This window comes from Rutilus rutilus (genome assembly GCF_951802725.1).
Source record: "Rutilus rutilus genome assembly, chromosome: 2".
NCBI lineage: Eukaryota > Metazoa > Chordata > Actinopteri > Cypriniformes > Leuciscidae > Rutilus > Rutilus rutilus.
In genome coordinates, this window is record NC_140210.1 from 20,874,410 (window position 1) to 20,901,926 (window position 27,517).

The window sequence follows — 27,517 nt, forward strand, 5'->3', positions numbered from 1 at the left end:
AAATAGGCCCATCTATGTAAACGATTTAGAAAAAGTTCCATCAATTCAAACTTAATATCATCGCTATGATATGTAGTGTCATATCACCCAGCCCTAACATGCAGTAATGCTTTAAACACCTTTGACAAAAATCAACTATTCTTTCTTTTATTCTTTCATATCAACTGAAGTGAATAATGCACTATTTTAACTTTAATCAACAAGTAGAATTGATCATGACATTCTCACCTTATATATATATATATATATATATATATATATATATATATACAGTGAGGAAAATAAGTATTTGAACACCCTGCTATTTTGCAAGTTCTCCCACTTGGAAATCATGGAGGGGTCTGAAATTGTCATCGTAGGTGCATGTCCACAGTGAGAGACATAATCTAAAAAAAAAAATCCAGAAATCACAATATATGATTTTTTAACTATTTATTTGTATGATACAGCTGCAAATAAGTATTTGAACACCTGTCTATCAGCTAGAATTCTGACCCTCAAAGACCTGTTAGTCTGCCTTTAAAATGTCCACCTCCACTCCATTTATTATCCTAAATTAGATGCACCTGTTTGAGGTCGTTAGCTGCATAAAGACACCTGTCCACCCCATACAATCAGTAAGAATCCAACTACTAACATGGCCAAGACCAAAGAGCTGTCCAAAGACACTAGAGACAAAATTGTACACCTCCACAAGGCTGGAAAGGGCTACGGGGAAATTGCCAAGCAGCTTGGTGAAAAAAGGTCCACTGTTGGAGCAATCATTAGAAAATGGAAGAAGCTAAACATGACTGTCAATCTCCCTCGGACTCGGGCTCCATGCAAGATCTCACCTCGTGGGGTCTCAATGATCCTAAGAAAGGTGAGAAATCAGCCCAGAACTACACTGGAGTAGCTGGTCAATGACCTGAAAAGAGCTGGGACCACCGTTTCCAAGGTTACTGTTGGTAATACACTAAGACGTCATGGTTTGAAATCATGCATGGCACGGAAGGTTCCCCTGCTTAAACCAGCACATGTCAAGGCCCGTCTTAAGTTTGCCAATGACCATTTGGATGATCCAGAGGAGTCATGGGAGAAAGTCATGTGGTCAAATGAGACCAAAATATAACTTTTTGGTCATAATTCCACTAAACGTGTTTGGAGGAAGAAGAATGATGAGTACCATCCCAAGAACACCATCCCTACTGTGAAGCATGGGGGTGGTAGCATCATGCTTTGGGGGTGTTTTTCTGCACATGAGACAGGGCGACTGCACTGTATTAAGGAGAGGATGACCGGGGCCATGTATTGCGAGATTTTGGGGAACAACCTCCTTCCCTCAGTTAGAGCATTGAAGATGGGTCGAGGCTGGGTCTTCCAACATGACAATGACCCGAAGCACACAGCCAGGATAACCAAGGAGTGGCTCTGTAAGAAGCATATCAAGGTTCTGGCGTGGCCTAGCCAGTCTCCAGACCTAAACCCAATAGAGAATCTTTGGAGGGAGCTCAAACTCCGTGTTTCTCAGTGACAGCCCAGAAACCTGACTGATCTAGAGAAGATCTGTGTGGAGGAGTGGGCCAAAATCCCTCCTGCAGTGTGTGCAAACCTGGTGAAAAACTACAGGAAACGTTTGACCTCTGTAATTGCAAACAAAGGCTACTGTACCAAATATTAACATTGATTTTCTCAGGTGTTCAAATACTTATTTGCAGCTGTATCATACAAATAAATAGTTAAAAAATCATACATTGTGATTTCTGGATTTTTTTTTTAGATTATGTCTCTCACAGTGGACATGCACCTACGATGACAATTTCAGACCCCTCCATGATTTCTAAGTGGGAGAACTTGCAAAATAGCAGGGTGTTCAAATACTTATTTTCCTCACTGTATATATATAAAGAAATTGCTGATCCAATGTTGAGCTAGTGAATGTCTGAACTAGTTGATGCACAAAATCATTACCCTGATAAATAGGTTGACTGGCATATTTTATGTATTTTGAAAATACAAAAATACTCATCTTAAATGTATTTAAATACAAATTAAATTAGATTTTTTCCAAAGGCTTTAAAATACAAAATAGTATTTTGTATTTCAAATACGTATTTTAAATACATGTATCTGAAATACTGCCCATCCCTGTATATATACACATGTATGTATATATTATATATATATATATATTACTCATCTTTATGTGTATGTAGTGGTGTTTGTTAAGGCCAGCATCACTGTTAGGAACTGGGTTCATGAATGAATCGGTGTGTTGAAATTCATCTTTAAAGTGAACATACCATTCTTGCATTGACTCATTTCTTTTGTTCACTAAAGTGTCTTATTTTGTTCAGTGCTCAACTGCTCTGGTGGCTTTTCCTGCCTCCACAGACTATAGAGCACAAGCCGGTTTTATTGGAGTGCGGCCTGTGAAGAAGCATTTGGTTGGTTGTGGATATTTCCCGTCCCTGGCTTTTCTCCTATTTCACCCTGTTAAAGCTGCTTGGCTGAGGAGGACACACTCAAAGATGTGCTGGGATTCTTTTGGGTTCATCCAGTAACCCTCACCACACCAGCGCTTACAGCTAGTATTTCAGTTATGTGCAGTTTTCTCTAATAGGTGAACAATCTGCCACATGTGGAAATCTGCTGGATTGCTCTCATCATTTCAGATGTCATATGACTTATATCAGCACTTTTGAAAGGCAACAGCAACTTAAATAACCACTTGTTACAACCAAGGTCTGCAGAAGAGCATCTCTGAATGCACGTAATGGTGTGAGGGTATTTTCTTAGCACACTTTGGGTCCCTTAGTACCAAGTGTGCATTGTTTAAATGCCACAGCCTACCTGAGTGTTGTTGCTGACCATGTCCATCCCTTTATGACCACAGTGCACCCATCTTCTGATGGATACTTCCAGCAGGATAATGCACAATGTCACAAAGCTCAAATCATCTCAGATCATCAGTTCAATATACTCAAATGTCCTCTAATAAAGTGGCTGGTGAGTGTGTGTGTATGTGTATCTGTATGCATATATAATAGAGTAGTTAACATCTAATAATGAAGAAATGAAATAGAACTAATAAAATAAACAAAAAATGAAAAGAATAATGAAGGAAATTGGTTGCTGTCCGGTCCTGCCATTTCTTTCTGTTCTGTTAAATAGGAATCTTTGTGGAGAAAAGACAGCAGTCAATCATCACATCCACAAAAGACAATGATGTTTATCTGCACTATTGTGTTTGTTGCTTTTTATTACCATTTTTTTATTTATTATAAACTACATGCTTTTCTTTCTTATTTTTTGAACAGCCGATTTGTTTTAAATGTTGAAAAACACTTATCTGAACACAGATTTTACAAGTCTTGCACAAATATGGAGCTGGAAAATATGTACTGGATTAGTAAAAAGCATTCATATGCTTATGGAATGGGTTAACAAACAAACCACCCAATCAAACTCCTGTTCTGGCTCAATTTATCCCTTGCTTGAACAACAAGAAAACTGCTTCAGGCCATGCCCCATTCCTGGAGTTTAAGTGTATCTTAAATTATTGACAGTTTTATTGAAATGTTTTCTCATTTCTTTCAGTTCTCCTGATGTATTTGAGCCTCCAGCGAAGCCATTACCACCAGGGGCACCAATATTGCGTGGGTGTGAGGTTTGTCCAGTAGAAAATGGATGAAAAAAATGTTTTTTTTTGGACAAAACTTTCACTTATAAAAATGTAAATAATAACTTAAAATAGTGTAATATGCATGGAAATAGCCTAAATGCATTGTACTTTTTCTATTGTGCGTAGAACCCTCTGTCAAACAGATCCATTTACAGAAACACAATCTGATGATGTCAAGCTAATGTGGCTTGGGGAGTCTTTTTTCTGTGTGATTGTTTCACGAGGAACAGAAGATCGGAGAATCGTACCGTGGTTACTGTAACACAGAGGCAGAGCTTGAGGCCGTTCTGCTTCTACACAAGCAGCAGACTCACGCTGTGTTTGGCACCCGCCAATCACCCTCACCGGCTAAACCTACCACCAGACTCATGTGGAAATCACAGTATGTGCCCTACGATGGCATTCCCTTTGTTAATCCAGGTAATATGGCCCTTTTTGCTTGTGGGATCTGTGGTGTGACTTTATGTGAGATACCCTTATTTAAGTCTTAAAGGGGACATATAATTGTACATGCACTTTTACAAGTTGATTGTACTGAAATGTGTGTTGGCAGTGCCTGTACACAACCATCATATAATGATAAAAATCCAACCAGTGGTCTTTTTTTAATCTCCTTATATGTTTTCCCCTGTCTCAAATCGAGCCGTCTGACCATGTGATGTCACACGGTCGGACGCCCCTCCCACGATAGTTAATTGACAGCAGCGTTTCAACACAGACCCGCCCCGAGCGAGCTGTCAATCATAGTCCGCGCGGACATTGTTGATACGCTGGAGCAGAATGGCGTCTAAGCGATTGTGGTGTTCTGTTCTTGGGTGTAATAACGAACACAGCAGTCATTTTGATGTTCCTAAATCCGAACCGCTGAAGACGCAGTGGCTGAGTTTGTTTTTGAAGGGAATATTCCCCACGATCAACGTCAATGCTTTCATGTTTGCGCGAATCATTTCTCACCAGACTGCTTTACAAACGAGGTCAGTATAAAGCTGGTTTTGCTAAGAAGCTGCTCCTGAAAAAAGGATCGGTACCAACTATTCGTGTTCCTGCTGCACCTCCAGAAGAAGAAGTGAGTGTAACGTTTTATTAACCTTTATATTAATCTTTGCAAATCGCTAGCACGCTTCACGATGAATGCGGCTGTTTACACTCAGGGTACATTACGGCATTTTTTCTATGTTCAACGTTCTCAATATAATTCATAATCCCAAGTTTATAATGAACAACGCGTTATGGTTATTGTGTTATTACAAGCGGTGTACACACAGAACAGAGGGGCGGGGTGAGCAAAGCATCATTTAAAGACACATGCACTTAAATGGCGTGCTGAAAACAGCTGGTTTTGACCAGGTAAAATGAGTGTTTTCTTACAATACTAATGAGAATTTTTAATTCAAGTGTATTACAAACTTTTCATTTAGACCCTAAAGAATCATAATAACTTTAATGTTATTATATATATAACTTTAATAAATTAATGCCTGAACTGTGTTTTGACTATAATTCAAAATTGGAATTTTAATCGATGTCTAAATTTGGGGGCATCTGAATGCTAGTGGTATATTGGCAAATGAAACTTTAGCAGATACGATTTGTTTGAAAGAAAGAAATACTTTTATTCAGTAGGATGCATTAAATAAATATAAAATGACAGTAAAGGCATTCATAAAGATTAAGCAGCAACATTGGTCAGCTAAATCAGCATTAGAATGATGACAGAATGAGTTCTTGTCATTACAGGAATTCAAACATATTTGAACAGAAGACAGTTAATTTGAATTGAAATAATTTTGAATATTTCAATGTTACTGTTTTTACTATATTTTTGATTAAAAAAAGCAGACTTGGTGAGCTTCAGAGACTTATTAATCTTTTAGGAAACTGTAAATCATGCGAGCGTGTTGTGGGACGCAAAAACGAAGCTGAAAGGCATTTTTGGTGCATCTGAATGTACGTAGTATTATCTCAAAGACCGAACAACTTGAACATCTACTGACGGACTCAAACATTGATTATTTATGCCTCACTGAGACTTGGTTAACCCCAACAACCCCTTTATCTGTTTTTAATATTCCAGGGTATAATGTTTATAGACGGGACAGAAGGAAAGGGAAAGGGGGCGAAGTCCTGATATATGTGAAAGACAGCATTCAAAGTCAGCAAATAGTCTTTCCGGAAAATAATTTGGAATGCGTGGGGGTAAAACTTACACTATCCCCCCAAATGTATTTTGCTGTCTTTGCAGTCTACCGCCCTCCTACTGCCACAAAAGAATTTTATGATTGCCTAAATGTTATACTTAAACAATATGGAAAAATGGAAGTCATTCTTATGGGTGATTTTAACTTAAACTGGCAAGATAAAACGCGTAGGAAAAAGCTTAAAGATATTGCCAAAACTTTTCAGATGACGCAGATGATCCATAAGCCCACAAGAATAACAAAGTCTTCCCAAACGCTTTTAGACTTAATTTTCACAAATAAACCAGATAGAATTAGAAAGATTTATAGAAAGATTTAACTGGGTTATCAGATCATAATCTTACTCTGGTCTCCAGAAAACGTGTCAAAAACACGCTTTAAAAATCAGAACTCAATTGAAAATGAAATAAAGCAAATAAACTGGCATGACAACATTGGTAGTATGCGCTGTGAGCCAGCCTGTGCTGATTTAATGTCGACCATTAAAGGCATTATATTAAAGTACACCAGGAAAAGGGGCAAGAAAACAAATAAAAAATATAATCTACCCTGGTTTAACACAAATCTATGGGAATTAATGAAAAAACGCGATGCTTCTTTGAAAAAGTTTTTAAAATCAAAATTAAATACTGATCATCTAATTTTTAAAAGTTTAAGAAATAAAGTTACACAACAACTTAGAAAGGCTAGAGCAAATTTCTTCCTCAATGTTATTAGTGAAGCAAAAGGAAACTCAAAAAAGTTATGGCAGAGCATTGATAAATTACTTGGAAGGGAAAAATCAGCAACTAAACATTTAAAACTCATGGTGGATGGCTGTGTCCAGGATGATCCCGTCCTTCGGATGAGACGTAAAACCGAGGTCCTGACTCTCTGTGGTCATTAAAAATCCCAGGATGTCCTTCGAAAAAGAGTAGGGGTGTAACCCCGGCATCCTGGCCAAATTTGCCCCTTGGCCTCTGTCCATCATGGCCTCCTAATCATCCCCATATACTGATTGGCTTCATCACTGTCTCCTCTCCACCAGTAAGCTGGTGTGTGGTGGGCGTTCTGGCGCAATATGGCTGCCGTCGCATCATCCAAGTGGATGCTGCACATTGGTGGTGGTTGAGGAGATTCCCCCCTTCTATGTAAAGCGCTTTGAGGTCTCAGAAAAAGCGCTATATAAATGTAACAAATTATTATAATTAATTATTATAATTATAATTATAATTATTATTATGATGACCAGATTATTGCGGAATGTTTTAAAATTATTATTTTATAAATTCGGTACGAGAATTGAGTCTAAGTTTACCAAAAATTCAACACACACAAGTTTTAACCTGTAATGATTCTGCTTTCAAGTTTTCCTTAATCAACAAAGAGAAAGTTGAAAATGTAATTTCACTTCTATCTAATAGTAAAGCTAAAGATATATATGGTTGTGATACAGCTTTTCTTAAACAACACAAGACATCTATTATGATACCTCTAGTGATGATTATAAACAAGTCTTTTAATGAAAATATTTTTCCCAGTGTATTTAAGCCTGCCATTGTCACCCCTGTCCATAAATCTGGGGATACTCAAGTGGTCTCTAACTATCGACCCATCAGTATTCTCCCAGCTGCATCAAAGGTAATCGAAAAGGTTGTGGCAGAACAACTAATAGCACATTTGGACTCTAAGTCCTTTTTCCATCCTATGCAATTTGGTTTCAGAAAAAAACATTCCACTGAAACTGCATGTTGCTACTTCCTTGAGGAGATTAAAATTAGCTTAGATCAAGGAGGAGTGGTGGGAGCAATCTTCTTAGATTTACGCAAAGCCTTTGATACAGTTAACCATGAGGTACTGATACACAAACTGGCCAAATACGACATTTCCACAAATGTCCAAAATTGGATAAAATCCTACTTGATAAATCGAAAGCAATGTGTGCAAATAAATGGCACATTGTCTACGTCTCTTGTCTCTACTATGGGAGTACCACAGGGGTCAATTCTAGGGCCACTGTTGTTTTGCTTATATATTAATGACCTGCCTTCGGTCTGCAAGGACATAAATATTGTTATGTATGCTGATGGCACAGTATTATATACCCATGGGAGAAGTGCAACAGACGTAGCCAAAAAATTATCAAGTGTCATGAGCAAGGTCAGTGACTGGTTGCATGACTCATGCCTCACATTAAATGTTGAAAAAACTGTAACTATGTTTTTTACAAACCAGTTTATACTTAAAACTTATCCGGAAATTTTAGTAAATGGCCAACATATAAAACATGTAGATACATTTAAATATTTGGGGGTAACTCTAGATTCGACACTTAGTTTTAAAGGTCATGTTAAAAAATTGTGCAACAAATTGAAATTTAATTTTGTAAATTTTAGATACATAAGAAACTCTCTCACCTCTGAAGCATCCAGTACTTATTTAAATGCAATGATCATCCCCCACCTTTTGTACTGCATTACATCCTGGTCTCAGGCATGTAAAACAGTCATAAAACCTTTAGAATCTTTGTATAAAAACTGTCTCAATATCCATGACAAAAAAACACGTTATTATCATCACTGTCAAATACTCGTCAAATATGATATACTTAGTCTTGATAATCTAATAAAACACTCAAATGTGTCTTTGCTACATAAAATCATATATAGTGCTACTGCCCCCCCTCTGAAAAAGTTTGTAACACTCTGCTCCGAAAAAACTGTGCGAACAACTAGAAGGGGAGTGTAGCTTCCCAATTTGGGAGTTCCTCCTTCTCATGTGTAGCCATGAGGCAGTGGAATACCCTTCCTACAGAACATATCTTATGTACAGATTCTCACACTTTCTCATGTTTGACAAAGAGTTGGTTGCTAAGTAAGCAAGTTTGCACACATCTTTGAGATAGTATACCTGTGTGTGTGTGTGTGTGTGTGTGTGTGTGTGTGTGTGTGTGTGTGTGTGTGTGTGTGTGTGTGTGTGTGTGTGAATGAGTCTAGAGTTGGATTGTACTTTAATGTGCCTAAGATGCTACTGAATTGTTTAAGTGTGTTTGCTGGAGAGGGAGGAGACAGAGAGTAAATGGGCTGATGGCCTCCCTGGTTTCTGTTTTTTGCAAACCTGTTTGTAATTACAATGGACATTATTTTATCCATAATCCTGTGAAATTTCTATTTTAAAATTGTTATTTTTCAAATATGTGTCATACCTGCCCAGGGACTACAGGTGGAAATTAACAATTGTTGCTATAACCTGGCCCAAGACATATTCTCTTGTTTAACAAGTTTAATGTTTATTTGTGCATTGTCCCTGTTTCAAATAAAACAATTTCCAATTCCAATTTCCAATTCCAATTAAAAAAATCTTACCAACCCCAAACATTTAAAAAGCATTGTATGTGAATTTAAAATGTACAGTGTTGATCTTTTTTGGGGGTGGGGGGGGGGAACAGATCAAATCATTATGGAATAAAACAATTTAAGAGATAATTGCGACGTTTTATCTCACAGTTATAAACTTGCGATTACGAGAAATAAAGTCAGAATTGCAAGATATAAACTTGCAATTCTGAGAAAAGTCTGACTTGTATTTATTTTTTTACTTTTATTTTACATTTCTGACATTATATTTCGCAACTGCGAGTTTATATCACACAGTTCTGAGAAAAAAAGTCAGAATTGCGAGATAATTACCCTATTACCCTTTTTTATTCTATGGCGTAAACAAGCTTCCATACTGATTTGTCCAGATTTTTGTTCAATCAAATTGTTTCTAGAATGAGAATGCTTGCAATAGCAAGTTGCATGTCGAGGCGGGACATGCCTTGTTCTTAAGCCTTGATTGAATGCTGTTGTTGCAGATAATGTAATGGTTTTACAATATGCACACAAAGTCATTTTATCTTAATCTTTAATATGGTTTTAAGGGAGCGCTCAGAGCCATCGTGATGGAATGCCAGTTTGGTCCACGGAGGAAAGGGCGTTCAACCTAAGCAGAGCAAGAAACGAATCAAAACATACTCTACAAAGCCAAGACAGTTATTACACCCAGCTCCCTACAGAGAAAGCCCACCTGTACCATGACGTGGACACTGCAAACCTGCCTCCACTTCCAGAGCAGATCTGCTTTGCAGAGGAAGAACAAAATGAAGATGAAGAGACAGAGGAGCTGGACAGTGAAGCCATGCAGGATGTCACGATGGAGGATGGGGCGTCCCTACCCTCTCTACTACACCCGCTCGTGGCAGAGAAGATCTGTGAGTTGGCAGCACAAGGTCATAACCAAGTTTACACTGTCCGCAAGCAGCTCAGGTGTGACTCAGATGGTTTCAAATCTCCTTTGTTTTATTTGCTGGAAAAATATTTACCGTTGCTTTGTGAACGCCCTGGCAGGAGGTTTGTGGAACATGAGATATTCAAGTCAGAGGAAGTGCCTGAGAGACTCAATCTGTGTTACTTTCCCACTGTCAATGACATCAAGAACCACATCCATGAGGCTCAGAAAGCTCTTCAGCTGACGGCGGGACCACTGGCTACCTCAGATACAGAGGTGTGAACAGAAAACATGTTAGATTGGTGAGCACAAATATGCCAACCATTTTCTGCAGTAAGCATTTATTTTTATGTTTTTGTTGTTGTTGTTGCAGTGGAAAGCAGAGGCTAATAACCTGCGTCCAGAGACTTTGACCCTGACTCCTGCTACTGTGGATGGTAAAATACCGTTGAAATATTGTTTGAAATCCAACATACATTATTAAAACAATAATCTTGGAATCATTCAACACAATTTAGAGAGTAGAGGAAAGGTCCTGCCTCAAAAAGAAAGCACATACCTGTAGTCCAAGTATAAGCATTGTTTACCCTGCCACAGAATCTAGTGTCCTGCTGTTATATTGACAGTGTCCTCTCAGAAGGAAGAGAGTGACACTCTTTCTCCAGAGGCTGTGCAGCTCTTCAGCTCTCTCACCTCACTGCAGCCCAAGATCTTTGCACATCTCCAGGTGACCCTGTCCTGAAATGATCATTTTTTATATGGATCTATTCTTTCATTAAATTAATGCATTATTTTTTTAAGTTTTTAATTTCTGTATAAATGTAAAAAGTTTCAGGGTGATCAACTGTTCTGATAGTATAATTGAAGAAACAAAAAAACCACTCAAATTAAATGTTTGAAAACCTGATTATGTAATAATTTTTTATACATTTTTGTTTTGAACTTTTTGTTAATGTTCCCATTAACTTATGAAAACGTTATTTCATGGCTTTCAAAACCTCTAGTTTTAAACATTTTAAAAACTTATGTTGGTTAATGTGAAGGTTAAGGGAACATTCAATTTTATAATTTTGCAAACATTATGTGAAGGTTACTTTTGAATGCTCTCTGAACATTCTGAAACAAATTGTAACATTTAAAAAAAAATTAGATAAACATCCAACTAAAATGTTTCAGAAAAAACATTGTTTTTGTGCTAAAGTTTTGAGAACATTATTTAAAAACATATAACTTTGAACAAATGTTCTATTAACGTTAATGGAAGAATGTTTGTTCATAAAAACTTGCCTGGCTTCATTTGCGAGAATGTTCCCTGTTGCCTGGGACAAAGCTGGTTGGCAAACTTATCCTTTAAGAGTGCTCTCCTCTTGTCTGATAGGCCATCCAGATACAGCCTTGTGTCCAGTTGAAGACACTGCCAAACCTACACCCCCACCACCACCAGAAGCCCCAGAGCTGTCCAGCCCTGCACCACCACAGCCTGTTCTGCTGAGTCCGTCCCAGTTCCTCCAGTCAAGTGGCAGTGCTGGTGAAAGCATATCTCTGTGTGACCCCCTGACTCTGCTCGGCATGAGCCAGCTGGTGAGTGTGAACTCAGTGACTAATGCCGGAGCTGAAGGTGGCATCACACAGATCTTGTTAGAGGACGGACAGGCCATTCCAGTCCAGATTGTGGACCCTGCAAGCATAGGTAAGTACATGGCACCACAGAAAAAGAAAAAAAAAATCTAAATTTAACCAATTAGAATCATGAAAATAACATATAAACCTTTTGTTTGTTCTTATTGTTCAGCTTTGACTCCCTCAGCAGACGACACTTCAGTTAAATAGGAGAGTGGGAAATCTATGGATGTGTCGGCAGTCAGAAATACAACAACGAGAAAAGAAAACAAATGTCCATTTCTGTGACAACAGCGATTGACGATTGAGCTCTTTGACCAACGGAGGACTGATTCATTGTTTCAGGTACAGTATTATGATAACATGAACTCATGCAATATTGATTTGTAATATTATTTGTTTCCATTTCCCATTATTGCTATTTTAATTTATTACAGTGGTGACTGGAGAGAAAAAACAATTTCTCAAAAGTATGAATGAGATCAAAATTAAATATTTAAAGCTAAATGTTTTCTGTTGCATTCTATTCACACAAAAAACTATTTCACAACTTTTTACAAGAATATCTTATGAGTATTTCTGCAGGTATTTCTACCCTTTGAATAGAAGCCTATAATGGATAAGTTTTTAATGTTGTTTATGTCTATGTGGTGTTTTTAATATGCTTTAAGACAAACCATGTGCAAATTCATAAGTCAGCAACACTGCTGAGTATTTTCTCCTTAAAACTGCAGTGAAACAAAGACAAGGTTTGAAATCGCTGGTGTTTATGATGTCACAAACTACCTTGTAACCAATCAGATCAACATGTGATTGTCAATGAGTGGATCTCTGAGCTGGTTAGTTTGCATATTCATAGAACTGGTATACTAAATGAGGCAAGGGTGTAGAGTTACATTCAAGCTATGTTAAGGCATGACGATTTTTTTCAAGGACAAAACAGAAGAAAAGTAGAAGAAGAACAGTGTCTGTTTATGAAGTTCAGATTACTCTGATAGTGTTTACCTGTGAATAGTAATTGTTGTATTTGAATCATTTTCTCTGCTTGCCTGTATTTACATGATCGTGTGCCTGAATTTAGAAGAGAATTATTTCCTATTTATCATACATATACAAGAATGTAAGAAATTATATTATTCTGATTCCTCTGATTTAAATGGCCGAATGCTTTTACAAAAATGCTGAAGAAAGAATGCAGCCTTTGCTAATATTAAACTGTTTTACCTTGTTCTGTTCGATCGGTTGCTTCCATTGATCCACTGATGACTTCCACAAATAAACTGTTTTACCTTGTTCTGTTCGATCGGTTGCTTCCATTGATCCATTGATGACTTCCACAAATAATCATGAATTTTCTTCCATTCAGGTACCGCTGATGTTGTTGTCGATGTAACAAGACAGTGATCTTCTGCCAGGAACATCAGGTCAATCTTCTGCTGTCCAGGTTTGTCTTCGTCTGGCATCTCAGCTGAGACCTGTCCACTATGGGTGACCCTAGCAGTAGTTGTGAAGTACCAGTGGCGTAGCCCTCAGCATCACTGATGCACACAAGCCCTCACAGCACGTCAAGCTGCAAACCGTGTGAGGGACCCTATCCTTCCCTAACCTGCAGTAACTGCTTAAAAGCAACCGCATATCAACCAACTAGGCTACTCTAAACATCCTGACAACCACATAACAACGCATGAAAAACCACTCAGAAGAGTCCAGCAACCGCAAAGTAACACGCTAACAACCGCGCAAAAAACCTTGTCAAACGCATGTCAACACACAGGAAACCATCCAAAACATCCCAACAACCGTGTAGCAAAACGCTAAAAACCACTTAGAACAACCTATGAACAGCCTATCAATGCTTTGACAATCACCAAAAACATCCTGACAACCTCACAACAATGTGCAAAACACCTCTAGAAAATAAAACTTAACGTTACTCATAAAACTCTAAATTTACTCTACAAAATAAAACTTACTCATAGAACTATAAACTTACTCTGTAAGTTAACTATATACAGTATTTACATACAGGTCCCGCGGTGTGATACTCCGGCCTCCATGTGACACAGTGATGACTCAGTGTCTGGGCTTCTTTCTTCGGGGTTCCTCAGGCAGGGGCTCTTCACTGATGTCCACGTCGATTCGAGGAGCTAAGCTTCTGCTGGTTGTGGAGAAGCTCTCGGTGATCCCGACACGTCCATCAGGATGCTCCGTCTCCACCAATGAAGGGCGGTTGAGTGCCTCCCACAGTCGCTGCTTGATCTTCCGTCCAAGTTCAAGGCTGTAGGGACGCTGCCGACCACTGGGCGTCTTCAGCATGGGCTCCACCACAGAGCGGTAGATGTCCTGGTAGGCCTCTACGCTGTAGCCGTGGATGGAGATGGGCTCATCCTGCTGACGCACGTCCACTGATGGAACTGAGTCTAATGGACGGATGTCAGGAAGGACAGCAGCGTTCTTCAAGTAGCGTTCTTCCAACCCCTTGGGTCTTCGTCTTCGAGCTTTGGCAGAGATGCAGCTGTAAGTGTGATCTGACCTGACCAACGTTACAGCTGCCAGCTGTGGAAGCTCACAAGGGTCCGGAGTCTCTGGACTGGAAGAGACGCCCTCAACCAATCCCCTCAGGCGTGTGGGAGGAGCCCTGCTTCTTCGTGACCGACGCTGCTCCATGATAATGAATCAAGAAGAACTTCAAAGACTGTGGAAAAATCACTAAGACTTACCAGATTGTTTTGTGAAGAGCTTGCAGCAAGTGCGTTCAGGCTTCAAGGCTTCAGAAACAGTTGTGTTGATTTTTAATCTACTGGACTGACATAGAATGTTAAGGATCATTTAAATGTAAACAACATTGATATCAGCAGTAAGTCAATTAGAGCAGCATGAGCTCTATGTTACATGTATTATGCTTCTCCAATTACCATTATCATCTTCATTTATTCCTCTATGTACAGAGATGGGCATAAATGCATGGAAATGTATTTAAAATACACAAAATACTGCGTGAAAAAAAATGTTTTTAAATACAAATACAGTATTTTGTATTTTGAAAATACACAACATACACGTGACATTGGCCATCCAGTGCAGGTATAGGCCACAGTGAATGAAGAAACTACATAGGCCTACTGACTTTTCATTCCTAACCACATCTCTGCCCTTTCTTTCTTTCTTTCTTTCTTTCTTTCTTTCTTTCTTTCTGGCAATTACATAAATTTATGCAAAATAGCAGCCATTTATATACTTATTTCTGGTTACAATGTAGTCTATTACTTGTGGTGAACACTATTAAAAAATTCATACTGTATGTAAAACTGTGGGAACCTTTTCTGCTATCTAGCAAATATTATGGATGGGCGATATGACCAAAATCTCAATTTTACTTCACAGTAACAATATCATGGTTTCACAATTCTCAATATCAGTTTTGATTCCACAGCATAAACTGAATTTCATTTTTCTTTTCTTTTTTTTTGCAGGTAGTCCAGTGCTTTTTAAGTAATTTTATGTAAAGTTTATTTGTTTCCATAAGTTTATTAAAATTAGAAAGTGTATCTAAAATTTAAAATTAGAATTAATTTAGATTCATTTGACACTATTTACCCCTTTTTGATTATTATTTTTTATGTACAATAAAACTAAAAGCTTAAGATTTTTGTGGAGTATCATTCATCAGTGCTTCTTTTTCCACTCCAACGTTCCAATAATTCCTGCCCACTAAAAGCTGCACGGATAAATTTGCTTACCCCACAAATAGGCCCATCTATGTAAACGATTTAGAAAAAGTTCCATCAATTCAAACTTAATATCATCGCTATGATATGTAGTGTCATCTCACCCAGCCCTAACATGCAGTAATGCTTTAAACACCTTTGACAAAAATCAACTATTTTTTCTTTTATTCTTTCATATCAACTGAAGTGAATAATGCACTATTTTAACTTTAATCAACAAGTAGAATTGATCATGACATTCTCACCTTATATATATATATAAATATATATATATATATATATATATATATATATATATATATATAAAGAAATTGCTGATCCAATGTTGAGCTAGTGAATGTCTGAACTAGTTGATGCACAAAATCATTACCCTGATAAATAGGTTGACTGGCATATTTTATGTATTTTGAAAATACAAAAATACTCATCTTAAATGTATTTAAATACAAATTAAATTAGATTTTTTCCAAAGGCTTTAAAATACAAAATAGTATTTTGTATTTCAAATACGCATTTTAAATACATGTATCTGAAATACTGCCCATCCCTGTATATATACACATGTATGTATATATTATATATATATATATATTACTCATCTTTATGTGTAGTGGTGTTTGTTAAGGCCAGCATCACTGTTAGGAACTGGGTTCATGAATGAATAGGTGTGTTGAAATTCATCTTTAAAGTGAACATACCATTCTTGCATTGACTCATTTCTTTTGTTCACTAAAGTGTCTTATTTTGTTCAGTGCTCAACTGCTCTGGTGGCTTTTCCTGCCTCCACAGACTATAGAGCACAAGCCGGTTTTATTGGAGTGCGGCCTGTGAAGAAGCATTTGGTTGGTTGTGTGGATATTTCCCGTCCCTGGCTTTTCTCCTATTTCACCCTGTTAAAGCTGCTTGGCTTGGCTGAGGAGGACACACTCAAAGATGTGCTGGGATTCTTTTGGGTTCATCCAGTAACCCTCACCACACCAGCGCTTACAGCTAGTATTTCAGTTATGTGCAGTTTTCTCTAATAGGTGAACAATCTGCCACATGTGGAAATCTGCTGGATTGCTCTCATCATTTCAGATGTCATATGACTTATATCAGCACTTTTGAAAGGCAACAGCAACTTAAATAACCACTTGTTACAACCAAGGTCTGCAGAAGAGCATCTCTGAATGCACGTAATGGTGTGAGGGTATTTTCTTAGCACACTTTGGGTCCCTTAGTACCAAGTGTGCATTGTTTAAATGCCACAGCCTACCTGAGTATTGTTGCTGACCATGTCCATCCCTTTATGACCACAGTGCACCCATCTTCTGATGGATACTTCCAGCAGGATAATGCACAATGTCACAAAGCTCAAATCATCTCAGATCATCAGTTCAATACACTCAAATGTCCTCTAATAAAGTGGCTGGTGAGTGTGTGTGTATGTGTATCTGTATGCATATATAATAGAGTAGTTAACATCTAATAATGAAGAAATGAAATAGAACTATTAAAATAAACAAAAAATGAAAAGAATAATGAAGGAAATTGGTTGCTGTCCGGTTCTGCCATTTCTTTCTGTTCTGTTAAATAGGAATCTTTGTGGAGAAAAGACAGCAGTCAATCATCACATCCACAAAAGACAATGACGGCACCCATAGTTTATCTGCACTATTGTGTTTGTTGCTTTTTATTACCTTTTATTTATTTATTATAAACTACATGCTTTTCTTTCTTATTTTTTGAACAGCCGATTTGTTTTAAATGTTGAAAAACACTTATCTGAACACAGATTTTACAAGTCTTGCACAAATATGGAGCTGGAAAATATGTACTGGATTAGTAAAAAGCATTCATATGCTTATGGAATGGGTTAACAAACAAACCACCCAATTAAACTCCTGTTCTGTTTCAATTTATCCCTTGCTTGAACAACAAGAAAACTGCTTCAGGCCATGCCCCATTCCTGGAGTTTAAGTGTATCTTAAATTATTGACAGTTTTATTGAAATGTTTTCTCATTTCTTTCAGTTCTCCTGATGTATTTGAGCCTCCAGCGAAGCCATTACCACCAGGGGCACCAAACTGGGCTCTAAGACTGCGTGGGTGTGAGGTTTGGCCAGTAGAAAATGGATGAAAAAAATGTTTTTTGGTTGTTTTTTTTTGGACAAAACTTTCACTTATAAAAATTTAAATAATAACTTAAAATAGTGTAATATGCATGGAAATAGCCTAAATGCATTGTACTTTTTCTATTGTGCGTAGAACCCTCTGTCAAACAGATCCATTTGCAGAAATACAATCTGATGATGTCAAGCTAATGTGGCTTGGGGAGTCTTTTTTCTGTGTGATTGTTTCACGAGGAACAGAAGATCGGAGAATCGTACCGTGGTTACTGTAACACAGAGGCAGAGCTTGAGGCCGTTCTGCTTCTACACAAGCAGCAGACTCACGCTGTGTTTGGCACCCGCCAATCACCCTCACCGGCTAAACCTACCACCAGACTCATGTGGAAATCACAGTATGTGCCCTACGATGGCATTCCTTTGTTAATCCAGGTAATATGGCCCTTTTTGCTTGTGGGATCTGTGGTGTGACTTTATGTGTGGGATCTGTGGTGTGACTTTATGTGAGATACCCTTATTTAAGTCTTAAAGGGGACATATAATGGTACATGCACTTTTACAAGTTGATTGTACTGAAATGTGTGTTGGCAGTGCCTGTACACAACCATCATATAATGATAAAAATCCAACCAGTGGTCTTTTTTTAATCTCCTTATATGTTTTCCACTGTCTCAAATCGAGCCGTCTGACCGTGTGATGTCACACGGTCGGACGCCCCTCCCACGATAGTTAATTGACAGCAGCGTTTCAACACAGACCCGCCCCGAGCGAGCTGTCAATCATAGTCCGCGCGGACATTGTTGATACGCTGGAGCAGAATGGCGTCTAAGCGATTGTGGTGTTTTGTTCTTGGGTGTAATAACGAACACAGCAGTCATTTTGATGTTCCTAAATCCGAACCGCTGAAGACGCAGTGGCTGAGTTTGTTTTTGAAGGGAATATTCCCCACGATCAACGTCAATGCTTTCATGTTTGCGCGAATCATTTCTCACCAGACTGCTTTACAAACGAGGTCAGTATAAAGCTGGTTTTGCTAAGAAGCTGCTCCTGACAAAAGGATCGGTACCAACTATTCGTGTTCCTGCTGCACCTCCAGAAGAAGAAGTGAGTGTAACGTTTTATTAACCTTTATATTAATCTTTGCAAATCGCTAGCACACTTCACGATGAATGCGGCTGTTTACACTCAGGGTACATTACGGCATTTTTTCTATGTTCAACGTTCTCAATATAATTCATAATCCCAAGTTTATAATGAACAACGCGTTATGGTTATTGTGTTATTACAAGCGATGTACGCACAGAACAGAGGGGCGGGGTGAGCAAAGCATCATTTAAAGACACATGCACTTAAATGGCGTGCTGAAAACAGCTGGTTTTGACCAGGTAAAATGAGTGTTTTCTTACAATACTAATGAGAATTTTTAATTCAAGTGTATTACAAACTTTTAATTTAGACCCTAAAGAATCATAATAACTTTAATGTTATTATATATATAACTTTAATAATTTAATGCCTGAACTGTGTTTTGACTATAATTCAAAATTGGAATTTTAATCGATGTCTGTAAATTTGGGGGCATCTGAATGCTAGTGGTATATTGGCAAATTAAACTTTAGCAGATACGATTTGTTTGAAAGAAAGAAATACTTTTATTCAGTAGGATGCATTAAATAAATATAAAATGACAGTAAAGGCATTCATAAAGATTAAGCAGCAACATTGGTCAGCTAAATCAGCATTAGAATGATGACAGAATGAGTTCTTGTCATTACAGGAATTCAAACATATTTGAACAGAAGACAGTTAATTTGAATTGAAATAATTTTGAATATTTCAATGTTACTGTTTTTACTATATTTTTGATTAAAAAAAGCAGACTTGGTGAGCTTCAGAGACTTATTAATCTTTTAGGAAACTGTAAATCATGCGAGCGTGTTGTGGGACGCAAAAACGAAGCTGAAAGGCATTTTTGGTGCATCTGAATGTACGTAGTATTATCAGAATCAGAATCAGAATCAGAAAGAGCTTTATTGCCAAGTGTGCTTGCACCCACAAGGAATTTTTCTTGGTACTGAAGCTTCCAGTGCACATATACAAATACAAATACAACAAGAACATAGTAATACAAATTCTAAGAATGAAAATATATAAAAAATAAATAAAAATAGTATAAAAGTAAAAAAGTAGGGTCACAGTTGGGTTTAGTCTGAATAACATTTACAGATTATGAACATATTTACAGTATTTTGAGTAGTATGAATAATATAAATATCACCTGAATTAGAGAATATTACACTAGACAGTGGGAGTCTAGCGCATGTTACAGATTATAAACATATTTACAGTATTTTGAGTAGTATGAATAATATAGATATAAATATCACCTGAGTTTATTGCACTAGACAGTGGGAGTATTGCACTTACAGGCATATGCTTTGGGGGGCATGTTAAGTGTTCAGAAGGGAAATGGCCTGTGGAAAGAAACTGTTCCTGTGCCTGGAAGTTCTTGTGGCCAGTGATCTGTGTCGCCGTCCTGACGGTAACAGTTCAAACAGGGGATGTCCAGGGTGAGTGGAGTCTGTGATGATTTTACCTGCTCTCTTCCTCACTCTGGAAGAGTACAGGTCCTGGATTATCTCAAAGACCGAACAACTTGAACATCTACTGACGGACTCAAACATTGATTATTTATGCCTCACTGAGACTTGGTTAACCCCAACAACCCCTTTATCTGTTTTTAATATTCCAGGGTATAATGTTTAAAGACGGGACAGAAGGAAAGGGAAAGGGGGCGAAGTCCTGATATATGTGAAAGACAGCATTCAAAGTCAGCAAATAGTCTTTCCGGAAAATAATTTGGAATGCGTGGGGGTAAAACTTACACTATCCCCCCAAATGTATTTTGCTGTCTTTGCAGTCTACCGCCCTCCTACTGCCACAAAAGAATTTTATGATTGCCTAAATGTTATACTTAAACAATATGGAAAAATGGAAGTCATTCTTATGGGTGATTTTAACTTAAACTGGCAAGATAAAACACGTAGGAAAAAGCTTAAAGATATTGCCAAAACTTTTCAGAACTTTTCAAAACGCAGATGATCCATAAGCCCACAAGAATAACTTTTCAGAACTTTTCAAAACGCAGATGATCCATAAGCCCACAAGAATAACAAAGTCTTCCCAAACGCTTTTAGACTTAATTTTCACAAATAAACCAGATAGAATTAGAAAGATTTATAACCTCATCACTGGGTTATCAGATCATAATCTTACTCTGGTCTCCAGAAAACGTGTCAAAAACACGCTTTAAAAATCAGAACTCAATGAAGGGGAAATCCATGCTTTTTATTGCCCCAAAGGACATGGCCTTCATTGAAAATGAAATAAAGCAAATAAACTGGCAAAACACCTTTGGTAGTATGCCCTGTGAGCCAGCCTGTGCTGATTTAATGTCGACCATTAAAGGCATTATATTAAAGTACACCAGGAAAAGGGGCAAGAAAACAAATAAAAAATATAATCTACCCTGGTTTAACACAAATCTATGGGAATTAATGAAAAAACGCAATGCTTCTTTGAAAAAGTTTTTAAAATCAAAATTAAATACTGATCATCTAATTTTTAAAAGTTTAAGAAATAAAGTTACACAACAACTAAGAAAGGCTAGAGCAAATTTCTTCCTCAATGTTATTAGTGAAGCAAAAGGAAACTCTAAAAAGTTATGGAGGAGCATTGATAAATTACTTGGAAGGGAAAAATCAGCAACTAAACATTTAAAACTCATGGTGGATGGCTGTGTCCAGGATGATGACCAGATTATTGCGGAATGTTTTAATGATTATTTTATAAATTCGGTACGAGAATTGAGTCTAAGTTTACCAAAAATTCAACACACACAAGTTTTAACCTGTAATGATTCTGCTTTCAAGTTTTCCTTAATCAACAAAGAGAAAGTTGAAAATGTAATTTCACTTCTATCCAATAGTAAAGCTAAAGATATATATGGTTGTGATACAGCTTTTCTTAAACAACACAAGACATCTATTATGATACCTCTAGTGATGATTATAAACAAGTCTTTTAATGAAAATATTTTTCCCAGTGTATTTAAGCCTGCCCTGTCCATAAATCTGGGGATACTCAAGTGGTCTCTAACTATCGACCCATCAGTATTCTCCCAGCTGCATCAAAGGTAATCGAAAAGGTTGTGGCAGAACAACTAATAGCACATTTGGACTCTAAGTCCTTTTTCCATCCTATGCAATTTGGTTTCAGAAAAAAAACATTCCACTGAAACTGCATGTTGCTACTTCCTTGAGGAGATTAAAATTAGCTTAGATCAAGGAGGAGTGGTGGGAGCAGTCTTCTTAGATTTACGCAAAGCCTTTGATACAGTTAACCATGAGGTACTGATACACAAACTGGCCAAATACGACATTTCCACAAATGTCCAAAATTGGATAAAATCCTACTTGATAAATCGAAAGCAATGTGTGCAAATAAATGGCACATTGTCTACGTCTCTTGTCTCTACTATGGGAGTACCACAGGGGTCAATTCTAGGGCCACTGTTGTTTTGCTTATATATTAATGACCTGCCTTCGGTCTGCAAGGGCATAAATATTGTTATGTATGCTGATGGCACAGTATTATATACCCATGGGAGAAGTGCAACAGACGTAGCCAAAAAATTATCAAGTGTCATGAGCAAGGTCAGTGACTGGTTGCATGACTCATGCCTCACATTAAATGTTGAAAAAACTGTAACTATGTTTTTTACAAACCAGTTTATACTTAAAACTTATCCGGAAATTTTAGTAAATGGCCAACATATAAAACATGTAGATACATTTAAATATTTGGGGGTAACTCTAGATTCGACACTTAGTTTTAAAGGTCATGTTAAAAAATTGTGCAACAAATTGAAATTTAATTTTGTAAATTTTAGATACATAAGAAACTCTCTCACCTCTGAAGCATCCAGTACTTATTTAAATGCAATGATCATCCCCCACCTTTTGTACTGCATTACATCCTGGTCTCAGGCATGTAAAACAGTCATAAAACCTTTAGAATCTTTGTATAAAAACTGTCTCAATATCCATGACAAAAAAACACGTTATTATCATCACTGTCAAATACTCGTCAAATATGATATACTTAGTCTTGATAATCTAATAAAACACTCAAATGTGTCTTTGCTACATAAAATCATATATAGTGCTACTGCCCCCCCTCTGAAAAAGTTTGTAACACTCTGCTCCGAAAAAACTGTGCGAACAACTAGAAGGGGAGTGTAGCTTCCCAATTTGGGAGTTCCTCCTTCTCATGTGTAGCCATGAGGCAGTGGAATACCCTTCCTACAGAACATATCTTATGTACAGATTCTCACACTTTCTCATGTTTGACAAAGAGTTGGCTGCTAAGTAAGCAAGTTTGCACACATCTTTGAGATAGTATACCTGTGTGTGTGTGTGTGTGTGTGTGTGTGTGTGTGTGTGTGTGTGTGTGTGTGTGTGAATGAGTCTAGAGTTGGATTGTACTTTAATGTGCCTAAGATGCTACTGAATTGTTTAAGTGTGTTTGCTGGAGAGGGAGGAGACAGAGAGTAAATGGGCTGATGGCCTCCCTGGTTTCTGTTTTTTGCAAACCTGTTTGTAATTACAATGGACATTATTTTGTCCATAATCCTGTGAAATTTCTATTTTAAAATTGTTATTTTTCAAATATGTGTCATACCTGCCCAGGGACTACAGGTGGAAATTAACAATTGTTGCTATAACCTGGCCCAAGACATATTCTCTTGTTTAACAAGTTTAATGTTTATTTGTGCATTGTCCCTGTTTCAAATAAAACAATTTCCAATTCCAATTTCCAATTCCAATTAAAAAAATCTTACCAACCCCAAACATTTAAAAAGCATTGTATGTGAATTTAAAATGTACAGTGTTGATCTTTTTTTGGGGTGGGGGGGGAACAGATCAAATCATTATGGAATAAAACAATTTAAGAGATAATTGCGACGTTTTATCTCACAGTTATAAACTTGCGATTACGAGAAATAAAGTCAGAATTGCAAGATATAAACTTGCAATTCTGAGAAAAGTCTGACTTTTATTTATTTTTTTACTTTTATTTTACATTTCTGACATTATATTTCACAACTGCGAGTTTATATCACACAGTTCTGAGAAAAAAAATCAGAATTGCGAGATAATTACCCTATTACCCTTTTTTATTCTATGGCGTAAACAAGCTTCCATACTGATTTGTCCAGATTTTTGTTCAATCAAATTGTTTCTAGAATGAGAATGCTTGCAATAGCAAGTTGCACGTCGAGGCGGGACATGCCTTGTTCTTAAGCCTTGATTGAATGCTGTTGTTGCAGATAATGTAATGGTTTTACAATATGCACACAAAGTCATTTTATCTTAATCTTTAATATGGTTTTAAGGGAGCAGAGCCATCGTGATGGAATGCCAGTTTGGTCCACGGAGGAAAGGGCGTTCAACCTAAGCAGAGCAAGAAACGAATCAAAACATACTCTACAAAGCCAAGACAGGTATTACACCCAGCTCCCTACAGAGAAAGCCCACCTGTACCATGACGTGGACACTGCAAACCTGCCTCCACTTCCAGAGCAGATCTGCTTTGCAGAGGAAGAACAAAATGAAGATGAAGAGACAGAGGAGCTGGACAGTGAAGCCATGCAGGATGTCACGATGGAGGATGGGGCGTCCCTACCCTCTCTACTACACCCGCTCGTGGCAGAGAAGATCTGTGAGTTGGTAGCACAAGGTCATAACCAAGTTTACACTGTCCGCAAGCAGCTCAGGTATGACCTTTGTTTTATTTGCTGGAAAAATATTTACCGTTGCTTTGTGAACGCCCTGGCAGGAGGTTTGTGGAACATGAGATGTTCAAGTCAGAGGAAGTGCCTGAGAGACTCAATCTGTGTTACTTTCCCACTGTCAATGACATCAAGAACCACATCCATGAGGCTCAGAAAGCTCTTCAGCTGACGGCGGGACCACTGGCTACCTCAGATACAGAGGTGTGAACAGAAAACATGTTTGTAAAGCATTAGATTGGTGAGCACAAATATGCCAACCATTTTCTGCAGTAAGCATTTATTTTTATGTTTTTGTTGTTGTTGTTGCAGTGGAAAGCAGAGGCGAATAACCTGCTTCCAGAGACTTTGACCCTGACTCCTGCTACTGTGGATGGTAAAATACCGTTGAAATATTGTTTGAAATCCGACATACATTATTAAAACAATAATCTTGGAATCATTCAACACAATTTAGAGAGTAGAGGAAAGGTCCTGCCTCAAAAAGAAAGCACATACCTGTAGTCCAAGTATAAGCATTGTTTACCCTGCCACAGAATCTAGTGTCCTGCTGTTATATTGACAGTGTCCTCTCAGAAGGAAGAGAGTGACACTCTTTCTCCAGAGGCTGTGCAGCTCTTCAGCTCTCTCACCTCACTGCAGCCCAAGATCTTTGCACATCTCCAGGTGACCCTGTCCTGAAATGATCATTTTTTATATGGATCTATTCATTCATTAAATTAATGTATTATTTTTTAAAGTTTTTAATTTCTGTATAAATGTAAAAAGTTTCAGGGTGATCAACTGTTCTGATAGTATAATTGAAGAAACAAAAAAAACATTCAAATTAAATGTTTGAAAACCTGATTATGTAATAATTTTTTATACATTTTTGTTTTGAACTTTTTGTTAATGTTCCCATTAACTTATGAAAACATTATTTCATGGCTTTCAAAACCTCTAGTTTTAAACATTTTATAAACTTATGTTGGTTAATGTGAACGTTAAGGGAACATTCAATTTTATAATTTTGCAAACATTATGTGAAGGTTACTTTTGAATGTTCTCTGAACATTCTGAAACAAGTTGTAACATTTAAAAAAATGTTAGATAAACATCCAACTAAAATGTTTCAGAAAAAACATTGTTTTTGTGCTAAAGTTTTGAGAACATTATTTAAAAACATATAACTTTGAACAAATGTTCTATTAACGTTAATGGAAGAATGTTTGTTCATAAAAACTTGCCTGGCTTCATTTGTGAGAATGTTCCCTGTTGCCTGGGACAAAGCTGGTTGGCAAACTTATCCTTTAAGAGTGCTCTCCTCTTGTCTGATAGGCCATCCAGATACAGCCTTGTGTCCAGTTGAAGACACTGCCAAACCTACACCCCCACCACCACCAGAAGCCCCAGAGCTGTCCAGCCCTGCACCACCACAGCCTGTTCTGCTGAGTCCGTCCCAGCTCCTCCAGTCAAGTGGCAGTGCTGGTGAAAGCATATCTCTGTGTGACCCCCTGACCCTGCTCGGCATGAGCCAGCTGGTGAGTGTGAACTCAGTGACTAATGCCGGAGCTGAAGGTGGTATCACACAGATCTTGTTAGAGATATACTATACTAAATGAGGCAAGGGTGTAGAGTTACATTCAAGCTATGTTAAGGCATGACGATTTTTTTCAAGGACAAAACAGAAGAAAAGTAGAAGAAGAACAGTGTCTGTTTATGAAGTTCAGATTACTGTGATAGTGTTTACCTGTGAATAGTAATTGTTGTATTTGAATCATTTTCTCTGCTTGCCTGTATTTACATGATCGTGTGCCTGAATTTAGAAGATAATTATTTCATATTTATCATACATATACAAGAATGTAAGAAATTATATTATTCTGATTCCTCTGATTTAAATGGCCGAATGCTTTTACAAAAATGCTGAAGAAAGAATGCAGCCTTTGCTAATATTAAGCTGTTTTACCTTGTTCTGTTCGATCGGTTGCTTCCATTGATCCACTGATGACTTCCACAAATAATCTGTTTTACCTTGTTCTGTTCGATCGGTTGCTTCCATTGATCCACTGATGACTTCCACAAATAATCTGTTTTACCTTGTTCTGTTCGATCGGTTGCTTCCATTGATCCATTGATGACTTCCACAAATAATCAGTTTTTCTTGAATCATGAATTTTCCATTGATCCATTGATGACTTCCACAAATAATCAGTTTTACCTTGTTCTGTTCGATCGGTTGCTTCCATTGATCCATTGATGACTTCCACAAATAATCAGTTTTTCGTGAATCATGAATTTTCTTCCATTCAGGTACCGCTGATGTTGTTGTCGATGTAACAAGACAGTGATCTTCTGCCAGGAACATCAGGTCAATCTTCTGCTGTCCAGGTTTGTCTTCGTCTGGCATCTCAGCTGAGACCTGTCCACTATGGGTGACCCTAGCAGTAGTTGTGAAGTACCAGTGGCGTAGCCCTCAGCATCACTGATGCACACAAGCCCTCACAGCACGTCAAGCTGCAAACCGTGTGAGGGACCCTATCCTTCCCTAACCTGCAGTAACTGCTTAAAAGCAACCGCATATCAACCAACTAGGCTACTCTAAACATCCTGACAACCACATAACGCATGAAAAACCACTCAGAAGAGTCCAGCAACCGCAAAGTAACACGCTAACAACCGCGCAAAAAACCATGGCAAACGCATGTCAACACACAGGACACCATCCAAAACATCCCAACAACCGTGTAGCAAAACGCTAAAAACCACTTAGAACAACCTATGAACAGCCTATCAATGCTTTGACAATCACCAAAAACATCCTGACAACCTCACAACAATGTGCAAAACACCTCTAGAAAATAAAACTTAACGTTACTCATAAAACTCTAAATTTACTCTACAAAATAAAACTTACTCATAAAACTATAAACTTACTCTGTAAGTTAACTATAAACAGTATTTATACAGGTCCCGCTGTGTGATACTCCGGCCTCCATGTGACACAGTGATGACTCAGTGTCTGGGCTTCTTTCTTCGGGGTTCCTCAGGCAGGGGCTCTTCACTGATGTCCACGTCGATTCGAGGAGCTAAGCTTCTGCTGGTTGTGGAGAAGCTCTC

At 37.8% G+C, this 27,517-nt stretch overlaps 1 protein-coding gene and 1 pseudogene across 2 annotated transcripts in view; both read left to right on the top strand.

Moving 5' to 3' along the window:
• The window catches only part of LOC311286126 (calcium-responsive transcription factor-like), a 28,542-nt gene extending 15,335 nt beyond the window's left edge, over positions 1 to 13,207 (top strand). The window contains exons 2-6 of the mRNA XM_084402176.1: positions 9,764 to 10,386; positions 10,484 to 10,547; positions 11,489 to 11,800; positions 11,903 to 12,075; positions 13,097 to 13,207. Of these exons, the coding sequence (XP_084258302.1) occupies positions 9,790 to 10,386; positions 10,484 to 10,547; positions 11,489 to 11,800; positions 11,903 to 11,940 (1,011 nt within the window). The 5' untranslated portion in view covers positions 9,764 to 9,789 and the 3' untranslated portion in view covers positions 11,941 to 12,075; positions 13,097 to 13,207. The remainder of the gene's footprint in view (positions 1 to 9,763; positions 10,387 to 10,483; positions 10,548 to 11,488; positions 11,801 to 11,902; positions 12,076 to 13,096) is intronic.
• Positions 13,208 to 16,636: 3,429 nt separating this feature from the next.
• On the top strand, positions 16,637 to 26,019 carry LOC311279211 (calcium-responsive transcription factor-like; annotated as a pseudogene). The gene is made up of 8 exons: positions 16,637 to 16,641; positions 17,471 to 17,552; positions 17,809 to 17,997; positions 24,023 to 24,084; positions 24,131 to 24,622; positions 24,731 to 24,794; positions 24,984 to 25,084; positions 25,736 to 26,019. The product of its transcript is annotated as a calcium-responsive transcription factor-like (transcript).
• The last annotated feature ends 1,498 nt before the right edge of the window (positions 26,020 to 27,517 follow it).